Genomic DNA, 25217 nt, shown 5'->3' with positions numbered 1-25217 from the left:
CTGCCAAGGGGGTATGCCAGTGAGGTGTGGCTTGCATTTAAATATCCAATATGTCAATGTAAGGGGAGTGTGTGTGTACGTATATAAAGTCCAGTTTGCATCGGATCGCCGGACAGATCCAGCAGCTATGAAAGGCGGCAGGACGAGGAGGTGGAGGAGGAGAAGCAGGGGGGGACGCGCTGGACCAGGCGAGCCGGCGCAGGCGGCTTGAGCTGGGGAGCTAGCAAGCGCAAGAGAGCGGCGGCGACGCCGGAGGAATCGCAGCCTCCGAGAGGGCAAGAGCTACTGCCCTCCGCTGGACCCGGAGCTCGCGTGGCTCGTTCGCTAGTACGTTCGGGCTTCCCTGCTGTCTCCTCCGGGCTTTGCGCCCCCGCGGTGGCCATGGCCGAGGTCGGCGGCTTCCTGGGCTCCCTCGATTTGGATTTGCACGGATTCTCCTCGACACTTGGGAGCGTGGCGCTCGCCGACTCGCCGGGCTTTTTAAACGAGCGCCTGGGGCAGATCGAGGGGCGGCTGCAGCGGGGCTCTCCCACTGACTTCGCCCACCTGAAAGGCATCCTCCGACGGAGGCAGCTCTACTGCCGGACCGGGTTCCACCTGGAGATCTTCCCCAACGGCACCGTGCACGGCACCCGCCAGGACCACAGCCGCTTCGGTAAGCCACGGGCGGGGTGGCAGCGGGGTTGGGAAGAGGCGTGCGCGACGGCGCTGAGCGCTAAACAAAAGCAGCGGCAGCAGCGGCAGAACCTTTAGCTCCCTTTCCCCTCAAAGTTGTAGGGAGAGTTAGCTTGGGAAGAAAAAGCGGTCGAGCATGGAGGGGCAGTAGGCGCAAGGTAGGGAGAGGGGATTGGCAGCAGCTCGAGACGGGCGCCCGCTGGCGGGGGGGCATGCAGCCCCTACTCGCCGCGTGGGAACGTACGCCCGCCTTTGCGCTCTGTGGAGCAACCTTGCGTCCCCTGTTTACAGCCTCTGTGCTTTGGTTCGCGTCCAAGCCACGTGGTCGCCTTTCCTTCTCCCAAACTCTTTCTTCTCTCTCGGTCCCTGAACCGAAAGACCCCCTGATTGGAATCTCCTCTCTCTCTCTCCCTCTCTGTTCCACCCCACCGCACCGTGTTGGTGGAGGAGTCTCCCGTTCCCTTCCCACTAGCGTCCCCACCCCCGTCTCGAAAGCAGGTGTCCTTTTTTGCTCTGGCGGATCTCTCGCGCAGTCACAATAGCCGCGGAGAGCTGCCTTTATGAACTTGTTCAAAGTGCCCCGCCGCCTTGTCCCACATACAGAACTAATTACACTAGTAATATAAATCATCCCGAGCATGGATATAATTAGAATGCTAAATAAATGCGCTCACTCCCCTGAAATGCCAGCATGTTAATTTTCAATTTCCTATTCTCCCACTGCTAAACCGTTTTGCAGGTGCACAAAAAATACTTTAAAAAGCAGGCTCTTTAAAAAAAAACAACCAACAAAAACAAAACTAGAACCAAAGAGAAGCAGGCTAGAAACATGTTTTACACACACACACACACACACACACACAGGCCCATGCAGCTTACAATAGGGTAGTTTGGAAAGCTGAACAGAAAGCATCAGTTCATAAGTTTATTGTTCTAGCCAAAGGCCGTGACAAACTTATAGCTGTAGTATTAATAAGATAATTCATAACATAAGCTTGGAAAGCAGAGAAGAGACAGGCAGGTGCTTTTGGAAACCCACCCTTTGCACAATTTTAGACTAGGCACTGCTCTTCCTCCCTCTCATACCTAGTCATTAAGGTCACAACCCTATACCTGTTTGCATGGAAGTAAGCACCATTTGATGCACTCAGGCTTACTTCTGAGCAATATGTGTGTAGGGTTGTGCTGCAAAGGGAATTTGAAGCATGAATAAAATGTGGAACCAAACCAACTAAAAATAGTTTCATAACTTTACATCCTTCATATGAAATGAAGTTTCATGATGGTAGGAATGTGATCAGAGCTTGGTAACTTTTATTTGGCAAAATATGCAGACTTCAGAACCCTGTCCTTGGTTCACTGAATGCTGGGAATGCTTAATAATCATGTTTTAAAATGCAAAGAAGAAAGTGAGGTGCAGAGAAAGGAGTGGGGTCTGAGAACCACAGGTGTCTTGCAGGGACTCTCAAGAAGGTCCAACATGGAGACTTCAGCCATGCATCCAGCAAGTCTGGAATCCTGGGATAGCTGTGAGCACCACCCCTACCCTATTAAGATGTCTGCAGTGAAACCAGTTTTGTTCTCTCTGTCTTGTTACACACTCGTGTTCTGCAAGAAATTGAACACTTTAAAAATATAGGAGTTAGTTAGGGGAAAAGAAAAAAGGCTTATGGCCCTGTCCACCACCCACCAAGCTGAATGGTGGTTACTCCCAAGTAAATGTGTACAGGATGTCAGCCTTACTATATATGGTATCTGCTTGGTTGAATCAACAAGCAAAGCCCTAACCGACAGGTCAGTGGAAGGTACTAATAGGCACAACCAAACCTTGTTTAATTAGCTCCTGAAAGACATAATATAATTTCCCTGTCCCTAGGAAGGAGATGGGTAGAAGAAATGGTGTGTACACCTCAGCTAGCTTTGGTCCAACCTGGCTACTACTAGCACCTGCATACAAACACACACAATTTCTAAACAAGCTATGGATTTTCTACAGCTGCAGGTCAATAAACTGCGAGAGCAACCTTCAGTGAAATATATTAGGTTTGCTGCCAAGGATTGGCATGTAAGAGTCTAGAGCAGCTAGCCAGAGTTTAGAAATAAAGAAGAAAACCTTCCCTTTGTTCAGTGACAGCAACCCTCTTTTTCATTTGGTTTGCAAGCTGAGTTTGAAGAGTTAACTGTATGGTGCATTCAATAAATCGAAACATTAGCATTCCACAAGTGTTTCAAGCAGTTGGCATCCAGCTATGTAAATGAGACCAGGCTTCTGATATAAAATATTATAGATTTCTGCTCCAGGCTTCTCCCAAAGGCAGTGTAAAATAAATAGTTATTTGTTGTAATTGGAGGGCAGAGCCTCAGGGGGGAGGGATCAAACTGGAATCCTCAGGTGCAGATCAAGTTGGCTTGAACTCTAGGCCCGAGAAACTCAGCACCTCAGAGACCTGGCATGCTGTATTAAGTTTTTGCCCTCAGCCAATCATGAGCAATTAAATTCTGGAGTTTGTAGCTTGCATTCAGGCTTCAAGTGGCCTTTCACTCTTATTTTACAAGAATTAAGCAAGTGGGGAGGATCTCAACAAATGTTTTGAGCTGGAGACTGGAACCTCCATGTTTAGAAGCAGATGCTTAGCATAAACAAATGAAGAGGGTTGTTATCTTCATTTCTGCCTCATGAACTTTCCATAGCCATCTTGCTGCCCAGTGTTGAGAAGAGGGTGCTGGATCTCAGAACCGGCAGGCCTTTTCTTACGTCCTTAAGAGTGCAGAACACATTTGAAGCTGGATCACTGAGGCTAGCTAGCTGGCTGTCACTGAGGAAGACCTGGGCTGTGAGTTAAGAAAATGGACTCCAATAAGTTAAGCATGGTGATTTGGGAGATGTAGCAATGCCCACCGACTTGGATGGCTTTAAAAGGCATTTGGGCAAATTCTCAGAGGTTAAGGCTATCAATGGTTACTAGTTATGGTGGGCATGGCTACCAAGATCAGAAGCATTATGCCTCTGGGGAACATAAGTAGGGAGAATGCTGTTGTGTTCCTGTCCTACTCAGGGGACTTCCCATAGGCATCAGGTTGGTCGTGATGGGAACAAGATGCTATTCTAGGTGGGCTTTTGTCTGATTCAGCAGGGCTGTAACATTTTTATTGGCTACTGCAGAGTTGTGAGTTCAAATCTTGTGTGCAGAGAGACAGGCTCTGTTTCTTTAGAAAGAAGGCTTATGACTCCATAGCAGAGCACACCCACTTTGCATGCATAATGTCCCAAAGTAGTCATTGAGAGATGCTGCTTGTTGGAGTACATGGTACTAAGCCATGAGAATTGCCAGGCAACTTCATTTATTCAATACTATGGATCTGCCATTGCTTATTACTACCCCTCAGGTAGTGTTACTTTACTTACCTATTAAGGGAAACTTACACGGAGAATCATTTGTGTCTGGATACTGATTGCCTGGTACTCTGAGTAAGAGTCGGGGTAATATCCTGAAGCATTGCAAAGAAGGCAGATCTGCAGCCACTTCTGGGTGGGAGGGCTAGAACAGGAGCCTGCTTCAACAAGTTGAAGAAGGTCAGGTGAAATCCATATGATGTGCATGCTGTCCCACATCCATCCCAGAAGAAAGATAATCTGATCTGATCAAGTCTTGATGCAAGGAAGGGTGGTGGTGATGGGTTCTGTGGACCAGGAGCTTTCAAACTTTCGAGCTCAGTCTTGGCAAATCAGGTGCTTTCCAGATGTTGTTGTGTACAACTCCACCAGCCCTATCCTCCATATCTGTGCTGGCTGGTGCTAATGGGAAATTGTAGTTCAAAACATTCGGAGGGTGCCAGGTTGGTGAAATCTGAGCAAGCTGTTGAGAACCCTTTTCACTTTGAATCCTGGTACAGAGGATTATGGGAAGAGTCCTAGTGTGTGCAGTCCATTCAGTGTTGGCCCTCTCTTTTGCTCTGTGTGAACACCTAACACTTCTCTGCTGGAAAGTGGAAGGGAGGTCTTCTCATGGAGGAATACCTGGTACACTTCTGAGGAATCCCAAACACAGATTGAAAACCACTGCTGCAGATAGCCCAGTTGGCAACAGAGAGGGAAAGAAGGCTATGTATTGCAAAATAACCATGTGCCCCTTCATTTTTATTATTGACATGGTCAAGCACCCAAGAATGGTTGAAGTGCTAACCAGCCCAAGCATAACTCCTCATACACCACTATCTTATTCTCTTAGCAGCTGAGAAACCATCAGCAGAAGGTAGGAGGATAACAGAGATGTAAGATGCATAGTCTCACTGGCTCAAGTCCTGTAGGCTAAAATCCCACTGCCCCCTCTTGCCCAACTACCTGCAAAACTTCAAACCAGCATTGAATTCTTTTGGACCTTCTTACAGCTTTCCAACAGTCTGTGACAACCTTTGAGGCTTCACCTAACTATTTGCAAATCACTATCCCAGCACAACGTCACAGCCTGTGATGTTCATTTAACTGTAGACCAGCAGTGAGGAGCCTGTGGCCCCTCTGGACAATGCTGGACTAGTACTGTCTTTGGGAAGGGTCATAGCTCAGTGGTAGAGCATCTGCTTTACTTGCAGAAGGTCCCAGACTCAATCCCTGTCATCTCCAGGTAGGGGCAGGAGAGTCCTCTGTCTGAAACCCTGAAAGAACCACAGCCAGCTAGTGTGGACAGTACTGAGCTAAATATTCCTGTGTTCCCCCTGCCTATTGGCCATGCTGGCTAGGAGTTATGGGAGTTGGAGTCCAGCAATATTGGGAGGGCCACTGATCCTGCATCACTGCTATGGCCACATAACAGTGATGCAATTTTGGGCTAAAGGCTGTAGTTCTTACTTCAGGGCATCCTCAGAAGGTTCGTGAAGGGGCTGCTCTAGAAGGAGCATTTAAGGTCTTGCAACCTAGGCTGCAGATGCACAAATTGACTGTACCTCAAAAGTGTACTGTTGTGGTCCCAGTGTCTGTGCTTTGTCAAGAGCTGAGTCAGAGCTGAACTGTCCCCAAGCCACATTGCATTTCTTGAATGGCATGTACCTTCATACTTTGAAAATGAGACATGTATAAAGCCACCTTCCACCAAGCCAGACTTTTGGTCCCTCTGTCTATCTACATTGACTGGCAGGGACCCAAACAGCGTCCTTTCCCAGTCTCTACCTGGAGATGCCAGGGATTGGATCTGATCTCTTTTTTTTGCAAAATACATGTATCCGTATTTACAGCAAATCCCAGCAGTCCATTGCTTTAGCGTGGCAAAATGTGCACAATGGCGTTAAGAGCCATTTCAAGAGCCTTCACAACCTGATGCCTTCCAGATGCTTTGGACTACAACTCCCATGAGCCACAGCCAAATGAGCCATGCTCACATCAGCCCCAGTGTCTTCTAGCTGTGCTGGCTGGGGATGATGGGAGTTGCTGGGGATGATGGGAGTTGAATTACAACCCTTTTCCATGTGTAAGTAGAGCTGGAAAAGGAGTCACTCTTACTTCTTAGAACCCCCTTTTAAAAATCCCATGCATCAGTTTCACAGTGGAAATGACCAAAGTAAAAAAAGAAAGAAAGCATATTATTCAGATAAAGCAATTTACCTTAGTTCTCCTTTCCTTTTTTAAAAAAAGGAGGGGTACTTGACTTGCTGTTTAATGTTCCAGTTTTTCATACTTTTATTTTAGAAACTGAAAGCAGGATGGTAGATTAAGTATTTAGACTACTAGAGGCTTTGGAATGTGTAGTTTGTAGGCAGTATAATGTCCAATGGCAGCAGCACCCCTGCTAGGGCAAGCACTGCAGCAAAGTTTTGCTGCATCAATCAGACACCAGTTCTTGCCTTTGCTTGCTCTGCTCTGCCCTCATTGATGTCTCCTGAAGCAGGTCACTCCCTCACCTTTTGCACAGCAGGATCAGCCTTCTTTGTAGGTGAAATGGGAAGCTTGCAACAAAATTTACGTTATATATATATTGTACATACACACAGCACTGCACAGCACAGCCACACATACTTTTGGAGGCTCACCTTACATACAGGATGGGTTGGATCCAGACTAGTACTCAGAGTTCCATTCAGACTCATTGAAGAGGGATAAGACAATCAGTGGCTACTAGACACGTTGGTCATGCTGTGCCTCTGCACCTGGAGGCAGCAATGCTTCTGAATACCAGTTGCTGGAAACTGCAGGAGGGGAGAGGGCTCTGGTGCTTGGTTCCTCGGTTCCTGCTTGTGGGCTTCCTTCCGGGAGTATCTGGTTGGCCACTGTGGAAAGAGGATGCTGGCCTAGATGGGCCACTGGCCTGATCCAGCAGGGCTTTTCTTATAAGAAATGGGACAGGGGTGCAATTCCCCACCCCACTTCCCACTTCCCTATGCATCCTCCTGTGCCCCAATGGAAAACTTTATGGGAGCCGCATGCTAGCAAGGGGGCGGGCAGAAACAACAGACGTGACTCTTGCCTTTGTGTCGAAGGCTACATTCCAGGCATGCAAAAGTCAGAGGCTTCTTATGCACTCATTACCACAATCCACCTCAACTGATGCATTATTGGACAAATTCATGGAGGAGGGGACTATTGGTGGCTACGTCATGATGGGAGCTATGCTGTGCCTCCACACATTTGGAGGCAGTAATGCTTCTGAACAGTGGCTTCTGGAAATCCCAGGAGAGGAGAGGGCTCTTGGGATTGAATCTTGCTCCCTGATTTCCCAATCAGGGACCTTGGCATCTTGGTTGGCCAGTGTGATCGCAGGATACTGGACTAGATGGGCCACCCACCCATCTAGCAGGCTCATCTTATGTTCTTACTATTGTGGTTCAAATACACGTTTCAGCAGTCAAAACTGCTTGAGAGAGGCCCAAAGCCGTGTTAGGCAAAGAGCATGGCCTCTGAAAAGTCTTGTGGGCCAGATAGAGAAGCCTGGAGGGCTGCATTCCCTTGAGAATGGGCCTGAGATTCCCCTCCCCAGTTTATATTCACCAAAATGACAATTTACCATTGCAGTTGTGATCGTCTGTGGTACATCATCAATAGGACTCAATGGCTATAAGTATTCAGAGCAGTAGATACTGTTGCAACAAGAGGCCTTGTGGTGGGTGGGCCTTGAGCGAATTGTGCCAGGGAGTGTGTAGCTGGTCCAAAATGTTTGAAAACTGCTTTCCTTGCCCACCACAGACCCTAATCCCCCAAAACATGAGCAGCAATTCTGCCTGCTCAGCAGGGCTTTGTGTGTGCTAGTGTGTGTAGGGTATACTCTTTGCTGCTGTTGAAGCTCTCCTGAGATTTTGCAGGCTTTGACATGGACACCCAGTGCACCTGTTTCCAAACAGTTGCCTGGGGGGCAGTTGGGGGGGGGGGTGCGAGAGAGAGATTTAGCTGAAAATTTAGATTTGCAGATACTAGTACAACATGCAACATTGTTCTGAAGCCCCCTTGCCCGTGGATATGGCTGTACGAGGAGAGACAGGTGCAGGCAGCTGAAGTAATCCTTAAACAATTGTTTTAGTAGTATAACAATGACTGGCAGGCTGCCCTGCTCCAATGGAAGTTCAAAGATAATTCAGCTTTTCAGACATCAGAAATTCCAGTCAAATCTCACAGAATGTGATCTGGAGAGGCTCAAAAGAGTGAGTGGAATGAATATCTCCACCACAGAAGAGAAGACAAGAGCTGGAAAAACAAATCATGTTTGGCCACAGAAAACTCCCCCTTGCAAGCAGAAAGTGAATTCTTGACTGAGTCCCAACAGCCACTCCCAGTACTGGTGAAGCATGGGTGTTGGAGGCTTCCCTTGCAAATTGAGCTAGATAATGGCAAAATTCTTTCCCAGACACCTTGGTTGGATTTGCATTGCCGTCATTCTTTCTTTAAAATCTGAAGCATGCTCCTCAGATGTCCAATTTTTTGAGGTTATATTGCAGCTTTTGCCAGCCTCTTTACTACAGCTCCAATCAGCCCTAGCCAAGACATAGAGCTGCAATTTCTAGAGTTTCCTGCAAAGAAGGGTTGGTGGTTAAACTGTTCCAGGAGGGGAATAAAAGGGGGGGGGTTATCTACTAACAACTCTCAGCACCCTTGACAAACTACAGCTCCCAGAATTCTTTAGTTGAAGCCATGACTGTTTCTAGTGGTATCTTTAAATGTAAGGTGTTAGTGTCACCCAAGTGAACATGTAACTGTTTTTGATATGTGATCTTAATGTTCTTCTGTTTGCCAAATGTTTTAGCTGTTCCTGTTTTATCTGTAAACTGCCTTGAGTCCCTGTCAGCATATAAATTATAATTAATAGTATAATAATGATTAATGCCTTTATTAAGGGGTCTCTGAAGGCAAATGACATATAATTCTTAAACATGAACGATTGATTTTGATTTATTTATTGTACTTCTATGCTGGTTTTCATTGAAATGAATCCCGATGCAGCTTACAAGAAATTATGATTAACAAATCAATATGGCATTTATCAGGGACATGGGTGGCGCTGTGGGTTAAACCACAGAGCTTAGGACTTGCCGATCAGAAGGTCAGCGGTTCGAATCCCCACGACGGGGTGAGCTCCCATTGCTCGGTCCCTGCTTCTGCCAACCTAGCAGTTCGAAAGCATGTCAAAGTGCAAGTAGATAAATAGGTACCACTCCAGTGGGAAGGTAAATGGCATTTCCATTCTCTGGTTCGCCAGAAGCAGCTTAGTCATGCTTGCCACATGACCCTGAAGCTGTACGCCGGCTCCCTTGGCCAATAAAGCATGTTGAGCGCCGCAACCCCAGAGTTGGCCACGACTGGACCTTATGATCAGGGGTCCCTTTACCTTTACCTTTATGGCATTTATCACCCATAAAACAATATTAACAGCATTAACTAAAAAGCAACTAAGAAAAATAAGCTCAGTGCTGTTACGTTCATACACACATGCTCCATGCCCCATGACTTATAATCTTCCACTCAATTAAATTCATTAAAATACACATAAAACACACATAATGCCCATTGTTAAGACAGCTCAGCCAGATGTTGCGCTGGCTGGCATCCTCGGGTAGTGGGCCATGGTGGAAATGGTGGGGCTCTTGGGCCTACCATCAGTGGCAAAATGGATGTAGCTTGCCCAGGCACCATGGATGAGGAACTTGCCCAGATTGCTCTTGATAATAGGGAGGTCCATTCCCACTCAAGGAAGTCAAAGACAAGCTTGTCCCTCCAGAACAACAAATCACAACTGCACTCTGTGTAGCGGCTGCCCACAAGATCCAGCAATGCCTCCATTAATAGTATTGTATCTAAATCATATGTGCAAGGATATCCATACATAAATCAAGTCACTGTCATAAAACTGAAAAGAAACAGTAAACATCTGAGTGCAGTGTCCGTCCATCCCCTTCAAATTTTGATAAGCATGTCAACCTCAGTTTGTGTTCATAGCAGGGAGGGATTTGATTTTTTAAATGTTCTTAGTTGTAGCAACATCATATTTCTATCTTAAGCTAGATATAGCTGTGTCTTCTCCACCTCAGTTTCCACCATGGTCTTCTTCAAATAGGTGCCATAAAAATAAATACAGGCCCTTATAACAACAAAAACACCATAAACAGGCAGAAACTTCTAATTTTCTGTAACTTTACACCACACATTGTTTCAAATACATGCACACAATAACTTCACCACCAAACTGTTTCCAAGGGGCTCAGCAGCCTACGAAAAGGAAGCAACAGGCATGGTCATAGCTATTGTGAGGTAATATAGGCTAAAATAGGCTAATTGCCCATAATAGTGGCCACTCCCTGACTCAACTCTTCCACTGAGCACATTCAGCCTTGCTAAAGTGGTATTTCTCATTGGGTTATGAATGCACTAAAAAAGCATCCTTGTGTGATGAGGAAACCTTACCTTGTTAGGTGTCCTGATCACAAAGAAGCTACTGAATGCAATTGGCCAACATAACCTCCCCACCTAGTAGTTCGAAAGCACTCCTAAGTGCAAGTAGATAAATAGGTACCACTTTATAGCGGGAAGGTAAACGGCGTTTCCGTGTGCTGCGCTGGTGCTGGCTCGCCAGAGCAGCTTCGTCACGCTGGCCACGTGACCCGGATGTGTCTCCGGACAGCGCTGGCCCCTGACCTCTTAAGTGAGATGGGCGCACAACCCTAGAGTCGGACACGACTGGCCCGTACGGGCAGGGGTACCTTTACCTTTACCTTTACAACAGAGCTGAAGCAATACAGCTCAAACCAAATGCTGTGTAGGGTATGTTTGCAAGGCAAAGCTCCAAGTGTTTCTCTCAGTGCAACTTCTGGAGCCAGAAGCATGAAAACCTTCTTTTCTGGAGAGTGATGTATTTAAAATGAATAAGTAGGGCATGCGCAGGCTCAAGCAACAAGGTGATACTATAATGAACATGGAGTGCAGCAAGGCAGTCACGATGACATACCTGTTCTATGTATAGACATGACATCGTCCTTGCACTTGAGGTCTTGCTAGTATGCCTTGTGAGCTCATGAGTGACTGAGCAATGAATGGTTCTTCCAAGTGGTACTTTGAGAATCTTAGAGCTAGCAAAAAAGCATGTAAGTGATGTAACCCAACCAGGGCGGGTCAAGTGTGCTTGTGAAGGGTTGGATGGACATTCTAGAGGCTCTATAAATAAATGGGAGGAACCATGTGACTATCACTGCTCTTCTCTCCCTAGCCTGTTCACTTGCTGTTGAATGCAACCTCTCTGTGTGCTGTTAGCTGCAATTTGGGGTTCTTGATTTGGAGGCCTCTTAAGGCCTCCATGAAAAAGTAGCAGTTCTGACCTCCTCACTGCCATGTGTCTTTCTGGCCTACCACACCAAATATCCTCATGTCTGGTGGAGCTACAGCTGTCCTGGCTGTACCTAAGGGGGTAAGTGCAGGGTTTCCCAAACCTGGGTCTCCAGCTATTTTTGGACTACAACTCCCATCACCCCTAGCTAGCAGGACCAGTGATCAGAGATGATGGGAGTTGTAGTCCAAAAACAGCTGGAGACCCAAGTTTGGAAAACCCTACTTTAGTGGAAAGAATGAGACTGGACATGCTGCTCTTGGCTGCCCCAGAGCTGTTCCCTACACTGAATACTTTACTGCTATGATTACATGGACCCCAGCTTTGGGAAACATAAGATGCACAACCACAAATCATAGAATTGTAGTGTTGGAAGGGGTCCCAAGGGCCATCTAGTCGAACCTGTGCAGGAATCACAGCTAAGGAATCCCCAACAGATGGCCATCCAACCTCTGCTGAGAAACTTATTGCCTCGCTCTCACTCTGGGTGCTTCAAGTACTAGGAGCCATTGATAGCCCTCTCCTCCATGAATTTGTTCACTCTTCTGTTAAAACCATCCAAGTTGGGCAACCGGCTCATGATGTCGCTATAGCTGCCTGACACAACATGGCAGCAACACACCCCTATCCTCCTGGCCCTAGAAGGAAATGAGGAAAGGGAAATGGGGGAGGGGGGAGGCTAAGGGACTACCTACCCGCTTCCCTGTGTTTTAAAATCAAGGGAGACAGGGAGGAAAAAAGAGGCAGCACTTACCAAGAGGGAGGTCTGTAGGATTCCCCATCAAGGTCAGCGCCATTCTGGCATCAGTGGTAAGAAGCAGAAGAACAGGATGGGAGCAAGGCAGAGGGTCCACCCCTTTCCCAGCCCAGCTCTGCTCACACCTCCACATTAGACCAGCTAAAGTCATATGCAAAGAAGTTTGGTTCCGCTTGTTGAGAAGCTTCTGGCTGACAGTACCAGCTAATGTTTCCAACAGCTGCTATAAACACCTGTGGAAAGCCCCCTTCCAATGCTCTTTCTGAACTGCTTCTACTCATTCTCCCTCACTATGTAACTGCCTGCCTTTTTCCTGGTTTTTGAGTAGTAGAGAGGAACATGGAAAACAATTTACGGGCCTTCCTTGTTCTCCCAGCAGCATTGAGTCCAAGAAGTGGGGTGCTATTCCAGGGAGGGAGTGGACTCTAGCAGGCAGAGCCAAGAGAGGGTTGATAGGAGGTGAGTGACTGTAGTGACTTAGGAATTGCTAGCTGCTGTGGTCACTCAGAAGGTTTCATCCTTGTGGAACTTCATTCATAGTCTTCTCTCTTGAACTGGCCCATAGCAGCTTAATAATCTGCTTTTATGCATTTGTGCAATTCTTACTCATTTTTAGGTTACTCTGCATAGCATAAAAACAGATTGTTCCTCTTATTGTATTTGTGACCTTAATGATTGTATTTGTATATTCTCTTTGTGGTATTTCCCCAAGGTGTTCAGTTTTTCATATGAAAGGTTGGTTCCACCACCACCCCAATCCAAACGATATTATTATATCCACAAACTCTCTTTAATAAAGCTTCTCCAAGTACTGCAGGAATAAATGGATTACACTGACCCATTTTGTACTGGCTTCAGACCACATTTTGTCACTCAGGCTTGGTTTCTCTGATATATAATCTTGATCAGAAGGAAAACCAGGAGCAGGAGGAGGATGAGGATGTGTCGATTCTCCTTGATTTCAGCAGCTTGAGATACCATCAGCCACTGAACCTTTCTGGACCAGTTCTGTGGGATGGGGTTGGGGGCATGATGATATGATGGTTCTGATCCTACCTTCAATGGTGGTTTGAGAAGGCAGTATTGGAGGATCTCTGCTGAATCCTATGGCACTTGTGTTATGTTATGGCACTCTCTCCTCCCACCCTACTCCCTAACATCTGTATGAAGTCACAAAGTAAAATCACCTGAGGATTTGGGGAGAGGTGCCGCAAATATCCATCTCAATTTCTCCTTGTCAGGTGAGGCTGTGAAGGTGCTGAACCAGTAACTGAATGTGGGAATGGGCTGAAAGCAGGCCAATAAATTGAAGCTGAATACTATTAAGGTAGAGGCACTGCGGATATATGTGCTTTGGGTTAGGGGAAGTGGTGAGCTAGGCTCTGATGCAGATTGTACCACCCACCACCCCTCCAAAGTCAGCAAATTCATAGCCTAGTGCCAGCTTTGTCACTAGAAGCCCAGGTTGACTCAGTGACACAGCTTCGGCTGGTTCACCAACTGTGGCTGTTTCTAGACAGAGACAGTCTAGCCATGGTTATCCATTATCTGGAATCTTCCTGCCCTCAAGTTGACATGGAAGCTTCAAGTGATGCAGAATCTGGCTGCCAGACTTTTGATTACCACTGCTACATTTCTTTGTATACCAGTCATAAGAGAATTTCATTGGCTGCCTGCTTGCTTCTAGGGCCAATTCAAGCTGCTGACACTTGACTTGAAAGGCCTAAATAGCTTGGGGTCCAAATATCTGAAGGAACACCATCTTAAGGTATACTGTTGAGGGTTTATTTCCCCCAGGTACTGTCTTTATCAGAGATACACTCTCCAGTCTCAGGAATGAAGGCTTTTTCAGCTGTGGTGCCCTGGCTGTGGAGCTCCTTCTCTAAAGAAGCCTTCCTGGCAACTTGGTGCCAGGCAAAAACATTTCTATTTGCCCAGGCCTTTAAAATTATTAAGTCTTAGTCGTGTTCATTTTAAAGATGATTTTTTAAAAAGGATGTTATTTGTCCTTTTATTGTGATATGATATAAATGAGTTGTGAAGTCTGGATAGATTTTAAATTGTTTTATTTACTGTAATGATGCCCACCAGGAGTGGTATTGTTTGTATTGAATAACTCTCAATTTTTAATTTCTTTTCAAAGGAATTTTGGAGTTTATAAGCTTGGCTGTAGGGCTGGTTAGTATCCGTGGTGTGGATTCTGGACTTTACCTTGGGATGAACGAGAGAGGAGAGCTGTATGGATCGGTAAGTGTTAGCCCTTCAGGTTTATGGAATATCAAATACTGTTGGAGTGGGTAACATTAAGGTTTTATTATTATTTATTATTTTCCAAGATACCCACTTCAATCTCTTGTGGCTCTGACTTCCACAGCTACTCTTTTGCATTTGGGATCCCCAGCAACTGATTAGTGACCATGGCACAATTATGGTGCTGAAAATGAGCTGCAGCTATGAGTTGCAGAAGTAGTAGGCTCCACAAAAAGCGAACAGAAGTGTAGGGTCTTTTAGCCCACGTTAAAGGTAGCCGCCTATGAGGTAGGCAGTCAGTGATCAAGTAGGATGGGAGTTATGGCTCAACAACATCTAGAAGACTATTGTCATTATTTAATGTATTTATATCCCACCTTTCTCCCAAATAGGGATCCAATGTGGCTCACATTTTAAAATGTTATAAATTACAAAGTTATTTGTATTTGACCAGTGGTCAGCATCACCCACACCTTCATTTTCTATGCCCTGTCTAAATAAGATGGTCTTAGCTTGCTGGCAGAACGATTACAAGGAGGGAACCATTCGTAACCTCTGCCGGGAGGGGATTCCACAATATGGGAGCAGACACAGAAAAGGCTCTCTCTTGTGCAGACTTCACCTGCATGGATATGGGGAGGGCTGTAGTTCAGTGGTAAAACACCCAGGTCCCTGCCACTGCTTTAAAGGTAAGCACCAGTGCCTGCCTTGAGTTATACCCAGAAACTGACTGGTCATTTGCTGTCCATTGTTTGTTTGGGGAGTTTCTGGCAGACCCAAGCAGATCCAAGAGTATGACTGATACTGTGTCTCTTTTGAGGTTCTCATCTTGTTTAGGAAAGCCATGAAACACAGACCATTGTCAGATCTGTGGGTATTTTGTGCTTATATTTAAATGCTGCATTCAACATCACCACCAAAGAAAAGCCTGATTTTGTGACTCAGGGTTCATCCACACTTACTGTATATTTTGCCCTGTGCTTTCTAGGCACAGGTCTGTGTCCAAGCACTTTTTCTTTTTTCCCCTGCCACTTTCCCCAGGAAAGCCCACATTTTAACTCTGAATCAGAACAAATGGCAATTCAGGCTTTCCACAGAATGGTTCTCAGTGGTAAAGTTTTTGCAGGGAAAGGACTGGGGCCCAAAAAAGTGCTCAGGCATGGAGCTTAAAAGTGTCTAGAAACATTGCACAGAAGAAAGTCTGGATGAGCCCTCTTTTAAAATGTGAATGCAATTGGCACATTTTTTCACTTGCATAATTTCCGCTGCTATTTTATAATTATTTTGCGTAATTTCTTCTGGTCTTGCTACTTATAGTGAACTATAAAAAGCCTCACACACAGCCAGTGGAAATCTTGTTCAGACACACCTCTGGGCTTCTGAGACTTCAGTGAACACATTTTGGCATATCTTCCCAGTCATCTGGGTCAGAAACTTTTGAAAAGTTGGAGCTGGGACTCTAGGAAGTTCTATATTCTACACTCCCCTATAATTGTAGCATGCGCATGGGCCTGGCTATCGCTTGGATGCGCTCTGCTTTGGAGCAGCCCACAATTTGGACCGGAAATTTGCCAGTCTTGTTATGGATCTTTCCTTCTCAAATTAGAAAATAAGTTAAAATGCTCACCTGGGTGTCTTGATTATGCTAATCTGATTTAAATCCCAATTCCAAATCAAAGTCCATTCAGACTAATTATAGTATCCAGTTACCCCTCTGTGATGTGTTCTCTTGGCAGTCTCATCAGGAAAGCCAACCCCATGCTGATTTCAAGTTGGATGATTCCATGCCATAAAAAATCTTTTGACACATACAGGATTCTTACTGGATTCTGCTTTATGGCACAACACTGCAATGCCATTTGATGGGTTGGCATGGGAAAGTGTTGGATTTGGCTCTTTCTAAGCATCTAATGCAAGGGATGCGGGTGGCACTGTGGGTTAAACCACAGAGCCTAGGGCTTGCCGATCAGAAGGTCAGCGGTTCGAATCCCCATGACGGGGTGAGCTCCTGTTGCTCGGTCCCTGCTCCTGCAAACCTAGACAGTTTGAAAGCACGTCAAAGTGCAAATAGATAAATAGGTACCGCTCTGGCGGGAAGGTAAACGGTGTTTCCGTGTGCTGCTCTGGTTCGCCAGAAGCGGCTTAGTCATGCTGGCCACATGACCCGGAAGCTGTACGCCGGCTCCCTCAGCCAATAAAGCGAGATGAGCGCCGCAACCCCAGAGTCGGCCACGACTGGACCTAATGGTCAGGGGTCCCTTTACCTTTACCTAAGCATCTAATGCAGCAGAAAATTATTTTTAAAGACCAAACTAACCACAGTCATTTTGACAAGGTCTGGTTGCCATATATCAGCAATGTAAAACAGAAGTGATGTTAATGTCAGACCTCCAGCCACTTACTTATGAAGAGGCTGTCACAGATAAATGAAGCCTTGGCGATACATTCAGTGATTCAATTACTTGACAGCGTTCCTGCTCATTTTCTTTCTTATATGTTCTTTCATTTTATTAATTTCATAAAATATATACACCACTTGATTGTGTGTGTGGAACCCTCAAAGTGGTTTACTAAAAAGGATAAAGCAGTAAAATTATGAGTAAGAAAGAATGACAACAATAAATTGAAACTATTGAAAAGTTAACAATACACTAAAAACAGATTAAAACTCACATCAGCTTTCTATACATCTGAGTAGGCTTGTCTAAACAAGAATGTTTTTAGCAGGTGCCAAAAAGAGTACAGTGACGGTGCCTTCCTGGTGTCAATAGGCAATGTGTAGTTGCAGATCATGTATTCTATGGGAATGGAAGTGGTTCAGTGGGCATATATGGGGGTAAGGTGAAACTGAGGTATATATAACTGATGTATGTATGTATGTAACATTCTGCAGGTTTTGTTCAAATGTCATTTTATTATAAAGCCAATAAAATATTCTACAAAATAAAATAACCCATCAACACCGAAATGTTCAGCATTTGCAAATTTTCACCATGGTGGACACAGAGCAGCATCCTGCACAGGCTGGAACATAGGACGCTGTAGTTCCATCCAACCCAATGTTTTCTGCTTTGAATGGCAGAGGCTCTCCAGGATCTGACACAGGAGCCTTCCACATCACTTGCTATCATTTTGCAGTTGGAGGTGCCATGGGATTGAGCTGGGACTTTTCCAGATGCAACTGCATCATTGCTAGTGTGTGATGATGTTGAAGCACATTATGAAGGAGCAGGTTCTCAGACACAGCCACTAATCCACACACATTGGCTTTCTCCCTCATGGCTGCCATGGTGAAGAGGCCTAGTTTGTATGACATGTACAGTGCAGATTTTCCAACTGTCTTGCATGGGTTCCTCCATGAGATGTGTAGAGAGCCAGTGTAGTATCGTGGTCAGGGTGTTGGTCTAGGACCTTGGAGACCAGGGTTTGAATCTCCACTTGGCCATGAAGCTCACTGGAGTTGACGTTGGGCTAGTCACTGCCACACCTTGAGCTCTTTGTAGGAAAACATGGGATATATATATGAGAGAGAGTAACAAAGAGCAGGCTTCCCTGAAATAAAGATTGCTAGCCACAACCCCTCTTCTGTCACAGAGCATTGCAAGAGTTCTATCATGCTCGCAGTCCATGCAGAGCATCTCATACCATCCAAGGACACTCCCCAAATAGGAAAATAGCAAGTTGCCTTGCACTGTCAGTTTAGCTCAGTTTAGCTCATGTCCACAGTGCATGGCCTCAACTCTTCAGAGTTTCCAATGAGACATTTATAGCCCTACCTGGAGGTGTCATTGGGGATTGAATCTAGAACCTTACGCATGCAAAGTATATGTTTATGACTAAGCTATGCTTCTCCCCACTCCCCACCCCGAAAAACAATTAGAAACATAGTTGGTTTTCATAGCCTGAGTTAAGCCATAGCTCCAATCCCGCTCAATATTCTTTACACTGACTGAATGTTGGAAGATTCAGGACACATAAAAGTAAGTACTTATTCACTCAGAGCATAAATGGTCTCAGCCCTGTATACCTGAAGGAGCATCTCCACCCCTGTGTTCAGCCCGGACATTGAGGTCCAGCGCTGAGGGCTTTCTGGCGGTTCCCTCACTGTGAGAAGTGAGGTTGCAGGGAACCAGGCAGAGTGCCTTCTCAGTAATGGCACCCACTCTGTGGAATGCCCTCCCATCAAATGCCAAACGGATAAACATCTAGCTGACTTCTGAAGACATCTGAAGGCAGCCCTGCAGAGGGAAGTTTAAAATAAAAAGTTTGATGTTTTATTATGTTTTCATATATTTTGGAAGCCGCCCAAAGTGGCTGGGGCAACCCAGTCAGATGGGCGGGGTACAAATAATAAAATAATTTATTATTATTATTATTAGAATATGGAACTCGCTCCCACAGGAGGCAGTGATGCCAACTTGGATGGCTTTAACAGAAGACTGGAGAAATTCAAGAAGGAGAGGGCTATCAATGGCTCCTAGTACTTGAAGCATCCCGGAGTAAGGGCAAGGCAAGGAGGAAGGGTGAAAGCATTCACACGCCTTTGTGCTGTGAGAAGGATGGGAAGCTTCTCCCACGTTTGATCTCGCCGTGTCGCCATACACATATACATCATACACTCTATAGTCTGATAGGTGACTTTTGCACGTGTGCCCTCAAGCCTGCGCCTCCAGTGAGGGCCAGTTTCATGCTCAACCCTATCAAGAGATGCTGGGGACTGAACCTGGGACAAAGCAGCTTCTCATGTAAGAGGATCCTTATGGAAAAGGATGTGGAAAGGATTCCCTTAACACTGTGGGGCAGGCAGTAGCATGGCCAGCAGTATATTGTGCAAGGGAATACTAGTAAAGTGAATGGTTTTCTTAAAACCAAGGATTGGGAATTTTCTTCCATCCAAGGGCCACATTGCCGATGGGCAAACTTCTAGGATGCCACATGCCAGAGATAGGTAGAGCCGGAGGCAAAAGTGGATGGAAGAACAGATGTGACTCTTAACCTAAGCCTTCTGACTTCTACAATGCACGCATCCCTCTTATCTAGGCAAGCAATAGTTCAGGGGGCACATTTCAGGTAGGCAAAAGCACCTGAGCAAAGTATGGAGAAGGACCAGTGAGAGGTGTGGCCTAGGGAGAATCCCAAGGGCCAGACAGAGAATTATGGGGGTCACATTTGCACACACGCGCGCGCACACACACACACACAGAGCCTGATGTTCTCCACTCCTGTCTTAAGCACGTTGTTCATAGAAGGCTCTTCCCGAATAATGGCCAGGCAGGACAAATTAAAGCCTGGTCTAGATTACAACAGTGTGCCCAACTCCAGATCAGCCTGCTCCCCAGCCATCGAAAAGGACCCTCCCGTGAGATATTCTCTTTGCAAGGTGAAGGCCATAGCTCAGTGAAAAAAGCAACTGCTTTGCCTGTGGAAGATCCCACGTTTGATCCCCTATGGAATTTCTGTATATGGCTAAGAGAGAACCCTGCTTGAAACCCTGGAGAGCTGCTGCCAGTCAGTGCAGGCAACTGAACTGGATGGACCTAGTCTAGCAGTGTTCCTGTGTCAAAGTCCCATGCTCAGATTAAGCCAGTACCATTGACACAAAAGGATGACTAATTCCGAAGGAGCTGAATCATCGTATCAATATCAGTCAACCATTCCTGGGCTTAACTATTTTAGGGATGTGACCTCAGGATATCCTTACTGCCTTGGGGCATGACCTCAGCCCATGGTTATGTTGCTTCTCGGAATCCCTGTGCTCAGACGGAACTTCCCAGGGTTGTTTTCCTCTTCTCTCTGCAGCAGAGTCCCTAGGAATTAAACCACTGCTATCATTTGCTCCCTAGGGCACCTACTCAAACATTTGCCATTAGCCTTGGTTCTCCTAAACACCATGTGAGGTGCTACTCCTGTTTCTCAGGGGTTTATTTGATGGAAAACTCCTCCATTCAAAGTCATTTATAACCATTCATTCAAACAAATCCAGATGTCAGGGAGAATGGAGTCATGGAATCATAGAACTATAGAGTTGAAAGAAACCCTAAGGGTCATCTAGTCCCTTGTGATGCTAGCATAGCGGCCTTCTTTCCATGCTACCTCTCCATGTGCAAAGTCAGCCCCACTGTGTTCTATGGGTCTTACTTCCAAGCAAGGAGGCACAGGGTTGCAGCTATAAACTTGGGGTACATAGGGATTGCTGGGGAAAGACAAATACAGAGCACCTCATGGGCTATGGCACCCATGCTGCAGATAGACAACAGAGGATGGGTACCACTTTCTTGCCCTGCTTGTAAGCTTCCACAAGGCAGCATGTGTTCAGGGGCAGAGCCCACACTTTGCATGCCAAAGGTCTCAGGTAGCATCTCCAGGGTAGCAAGTGATGAGGGGCTGCAGCTCAGTGGTGGATCATCTGCTTTGCACGCAGAAAGTCCCTGGTTCAATCCCAAATATCTCCAGGTAGGGCTGGGAGAGGCTTCTGCCTAAACCCTGCAGAGTCAGATAGGCAATACTTTGAAAGCCAATGTGGCATAGTAGTAGCTCCTTGGAGAAAAAGGTGGGATATAAATGCAACAAACAAACAAGCAAGCAAGCACACACACACACAGCCTGAGACCCTGGAGAGCCACCGTCAGAGTAGGACCACATTGCCCAAGATGGAAAGGACTTTATAAACCTTGCTTCTTATATTCAAACGGCATGCTGAACAAAATGGGTCTTTGGGTTGATCCAGCAGGGCTGCCCATGTGAACGGAATGTTTGTAGATTATTCTTCATAAGTCTTTTTCTCCCCACCCACTCTCTCTCCCTGATCCCCTCTTCCACCCCACCTACACACACAGAAGAAGCTGACAAGGGAGTGTGTTTTCCGTGAGCAGTTTGAAGAAAACTGGTACAACACTTACGCTTCAACCCTCTACAAACACTCTGACTCCGAGAGACAGTATTACGTTGCTTTGAACAAAGATGGCTCTCCCAGAGAAGGATACAGGACTAAGAGACACCAAAAATTCACTCATTTTTTACCAAGACCTGTGGACCCTGCTAAGATCCCTGCAATGTACAGACATCTCTTCCACTACAGGTGATGTTCTCTGCAGCTTGAGCAGCCATTGTGTATATATTTACTTGGGTTTCCATGGTTTCTGCCAGGACGCTCCATCCCATAGCCATTCCATCGTTCTTAACAAATCTGGCTACCAGATAGAGGAAGCACTGCCTATTCCTTGGAGTTTTCTTTTCTTTTCTTTTCTTTTCTTTTCTTTCTAAAGGTATTATCTCGAAGTTGAGTTTACTCCCGGGACAGGTGAGGATAGGGGCAGGGTGGGAGCCGAGCTTGGAAAACCCTACATAAAACCATTCATTAGTTCAATTACTCTCTTTATCTGGTGGGCTAAGAGAAGGCAAAAATTGACACGGGGGAGAAAAGATTATTTCTGAAATGACAACCACCACTGCCAGCACCAGTTCCTAGCCACGCGGCCATGGTGGCCACACCACAGAAGACCACAGCAATGACTTGTGTGTACTGCTCACAGGCTTGGAATAGTTATTAAGAGGGCCCACAGAATGGATGGGGCCTCTTCCTATTTGACACTTGGATTCTCTTGAGCTGGCCCTAGCAGACTCGTTCTATGTTGCTAGGCCAGAACTCCTCACTGTAGGCTCTAGCTGATAAGACTTCCATAGTGGGAAAATGGAGGGCAGAATCTAGAGTATCCAAACCAAAGCTTACATCTGGCAATCCTGGGTCCAGAGGGATGTGAGGGAGGGGGGCGTTGTGTGTGGGCACACACATGTGCATGTTTCCTGCTGTTGGAATAGGAGCAGAGGAGGGTGAGTCAAGGACCTTAACATTCTTAACACAATCCTGTTCTTAAGGACAAAAATCTATTTATAAAATGTATATGATATTTATTTTATATATTTATTTATTTCATAAAAAATTACTATTTTTAAAATGAGAGATATTATGGCCCAACTTTCATCAGGAAGGGTAAGGTCCTATTGGAATAGGAGGGAGGAAAGGGGGTGGGGAGAAATGAGTTTTAAGAGCTTTTCGGCAATAAAATTGTCTTTATATATTGCGGGTGGCTTGCTAATTTATTCCAGTCACATCCATTGTTAATTATGAGGCCCCTCCAGATAACATTATTTTTCTCTTCACACGCATTCAAGATGAGTTGTTCTCTTAATGGGATCGATACTCCCATGTTCATAGAATCATGGAATTGTAGAGCTGGAAGGGACCCAGTCATGGACTGGCTAGACACAGAGGAATGGTGGGAGGCACCAGCTGGGGAACCTCCAAGGAAAGAAGGCTCAGAGTCCAGGGAGTGGTGGTGGGACTACGGTATGTGGTCAGAGGGAGAAGATGGAGCAGACTGGGAGGAGGAGGAGGAGGTGTCAGGAGCTGAAGAAGTAACAGGATTTAGTTAGCAGGGAGAGGCTGTGGCAGAGGGCAGTCCAGAATCAGCAGGAAAGGAGGGGGGCCAAGAGGCAGAGATGAGGCAGGCTGCTGAAGAAGCCAGGGGGTCTCCCCCTTCTGCTGCGACCAACTCCCTTCTCCCCTGGTCTCCCAGGACCCGAAGAGGTATGAAGAGGTCGGAGCAAAGACGGACGCGCCGGCGTTGTCTCAGATTGCTCAGGAAGGACCCAGGAGAGGAGGAGACTTAGTCAGCTGTGGGAAGGCGGGGACCTTCAGTCTTCACAACTGCCTTATAGGGGCAAAACCTACCAAGAAGAGTTGCTGTGCTCATTAGGCCTGGCACTCCTGAGCAGGCCTTGTCTCTAATAAAGAGTTAACTTCACTTACTCTGTGTGATTTATTGCTGGCTGGCTTCCAGACACCCCAAGGGTCATCTAGTCCAACACCCTGCAGTGCAGGAATCACAGTTAAATAATCCCTGACAGATGGCCATCCAAGTTATGCTTAAAAACCTCCAATGAAGTAGAGTCCACCACCTTCCAAGGTAGTCAACTCCACAGTTGAACAGCTGTTCAAGTTGATTTGCACCCTCGAAACTTTCAGGATTGTCACATTACATGAGCAGCAATCCATCTGTGAACCAAAGCCTTTCAGCAAATATCCTAAAATCTTTCCCTTAATAAATTCTCCAGGTTTTAGAATGTGCCCCACCCCTACCTCAGTTGCACTATAGCATCTTGGCAACAACTTGATTTGAAGTTGCTTCCTTGTGGTTTAGCCACTCCCACATACTTCCTGTTTCTGTTGTTCTTGTGGAACTGAACAAAGGTTTAGCACAACAATTGCAGCCAAACATCAAGACTTAAAAAGTGGAAGTATGGTGCTGGCATGCTGTCACAATGTAAATCATTTACACTTAATTGAAAGAGGTGTGGAGACGAAATTGCTGCCCACCTGTTCTCTTTTGCTTCTGAGTGGAAGCTTGGGGGGCTTTGCTTGCGTGTGGAGTAGTGATGGGGGAGAGATTCAATTCAGTCCACACTTTAAAAGCAAACCGACCTGATATGAACTTCCTGAAGCAATATGAGAAGCAAAACACAGCCAGGTTTTGAAACTGACACTTCTGAATTTTGCAAGGCAGTTTCGTCAGTCAAGTAACCCGTATGAAAATGCATACTGCTAGGAGGATGTGTGCATAAACACGCATGGACACATGAAAATAACATATAAAAATGTGTTATGTATGGGGAAACTGCTCAATAAAAATGTGCGTATCAGGCAAAAGTTGAATGCAAAAGTAGTGTGTATATTTGCCTTCAAGTGAAAAGGATGGGACAAAAATCACACACTGGTGTGGGAATGTGGAGAATGGAGTTTAAGACTGGAAGAATAACACTGGGATATGGAGAGAAACCAAGTTGACAGTTACATATCCATTGTCATGAGGGTCAAGAGGAAGCTGATCCCATTAGGATTTTGTTTTGCTCAGGGAAAGTGAATGTAGGCCAAGCAGAGGATATATGCAACACACATAGCAAGGGGAGAGCTGTGAGTGTGTGTGTATGGAGAAACAAGGGTGGTGTGTGTGCTGTGGGTAAAGAAGCAACTGAGTAGTGGGGACCAGATAGGTATTTTCCTCCCTCTCTCCTTTCCCCGCTCAGCTGCAGGGTGCAATGAGGGAAGGAGAAGAAGCCAGATCTCTTGTTGAAGGCAAATGAGAGACAAGAGCAGCAAGAGTAGCAGCTTCAAGTGAGCAGGGGTGGCATGACATCACAGTGCAACTAACTCCTGCTGTGGGGATGAGGGGAAGGAGAGAGAGGGCAGGCGACAGAGACACAAACGGTGCCATAAGAGGAGGAAGAGGAGGCCAATGCAGGAGAAACATGGGGGTGTCAAAGAACATTAATATCTCAATAGAAGGAGCAGGCAGCCCAGTACAATTATAAATTCGTACTGGGAGCATACACCAGCAATAAGACACCCACCTGGATATGCTCTAAGACCATAAAAAGAAGCATAAAGAACAGGAGTAGAACAACCAGTTAGCAAGTAAGAGAGAAAATAAGATACTGCAGAAGAGGATGGGCTTCTTAATTATGATGCTTTGAGATAGGATGGAAACCAGACATTCTGCTGCCTGAGGCAAAGGACAAGAGGGCACCCTCCATGCCATGAACAGAGACTAACTAGACTGGCAGTTGAATCTGACTCCAACCCTGGCAGTGAGGTAACATCCACTACTGCCCCCTAGGGGCAGCAAGCTAATTTACAGAGGCTGTGGGAATCACATTGCTCTGCTCTCCAACAAAGGAGGGTGTCT

At 46.1% G+C, this 25217-nt stretch overlaps 1 protein-coding gene and 1 long non-coding RNA gene across 5 annotated transcripts; one reads left to right on the top strand and one right to left on the bottom strand.

The window, feature by feature from the left end:
- The first annotated feature begins 209 nt into the window (after positions 1–209).
- FGF16 (fibroblast growth factor 16) lies at positions 210–23279 on the top strand. 4 transcript variants are annotated; one of them, XR_014003923.1, is made up of 4 exons: positions 210–655; positions 14369–14472; positions 21312–21775; positions 23052–23279. XR_014003923.1 is itself a non-coding variant. In XM_081178910.1 (4 exons), exons 1-4 carry the CDS (start codon positions 382–384, stop codon positions 23143–23145), a joined length of 711 nt encoding a protein of 236 aa, XP_081035036.1. In that variant the 5' UTR covers positions 210–381; the 3' UTR covers positions 23146–23279. The 4 variants fall into 4 exon arrangements, 3 of the variants coding, with proteins under 3 accessions (XP_081035036.1, XP_081035035.1, XP_081035037.1); XM_081178910.1 differs by having other exon boundaries at positions 21315–21553; XM_081178909.1 differs by having other exon boundaries at positions 21312–21553.
- On the bottom strand, positions 6947–12678 carry LOC308578496. Its single transcript, XR_014003952.1, has 3 exons — positions 12223–12678; positions 11094–11214; positions 6947–8664 (listed from the first exon to the last, which is right to left on the bottom strand). It is a non-coding gene; the product is annotated as an uncharacterized lncRNA (long non-coding RNA).
- Positions 23280–25217: the final 1938 nt, after the last annotated feature.

Source organism: Podarcis bocagei, assembly GCF_964188305.1.
Source record: "Podarcis bocagei genome assembly, chromosome: Z".
Classification (NCBI taxonomy): Eukaryota; Metazoa; Chordata; class Lepidosauria; order Squamata; family Lacertidae; genus Podarcis; species Podarcis bocagei.
Note: the sequence above shows the minus strand (reverse complement) of the source record. Positions and strands in the feature narration are given on the sequence as shown.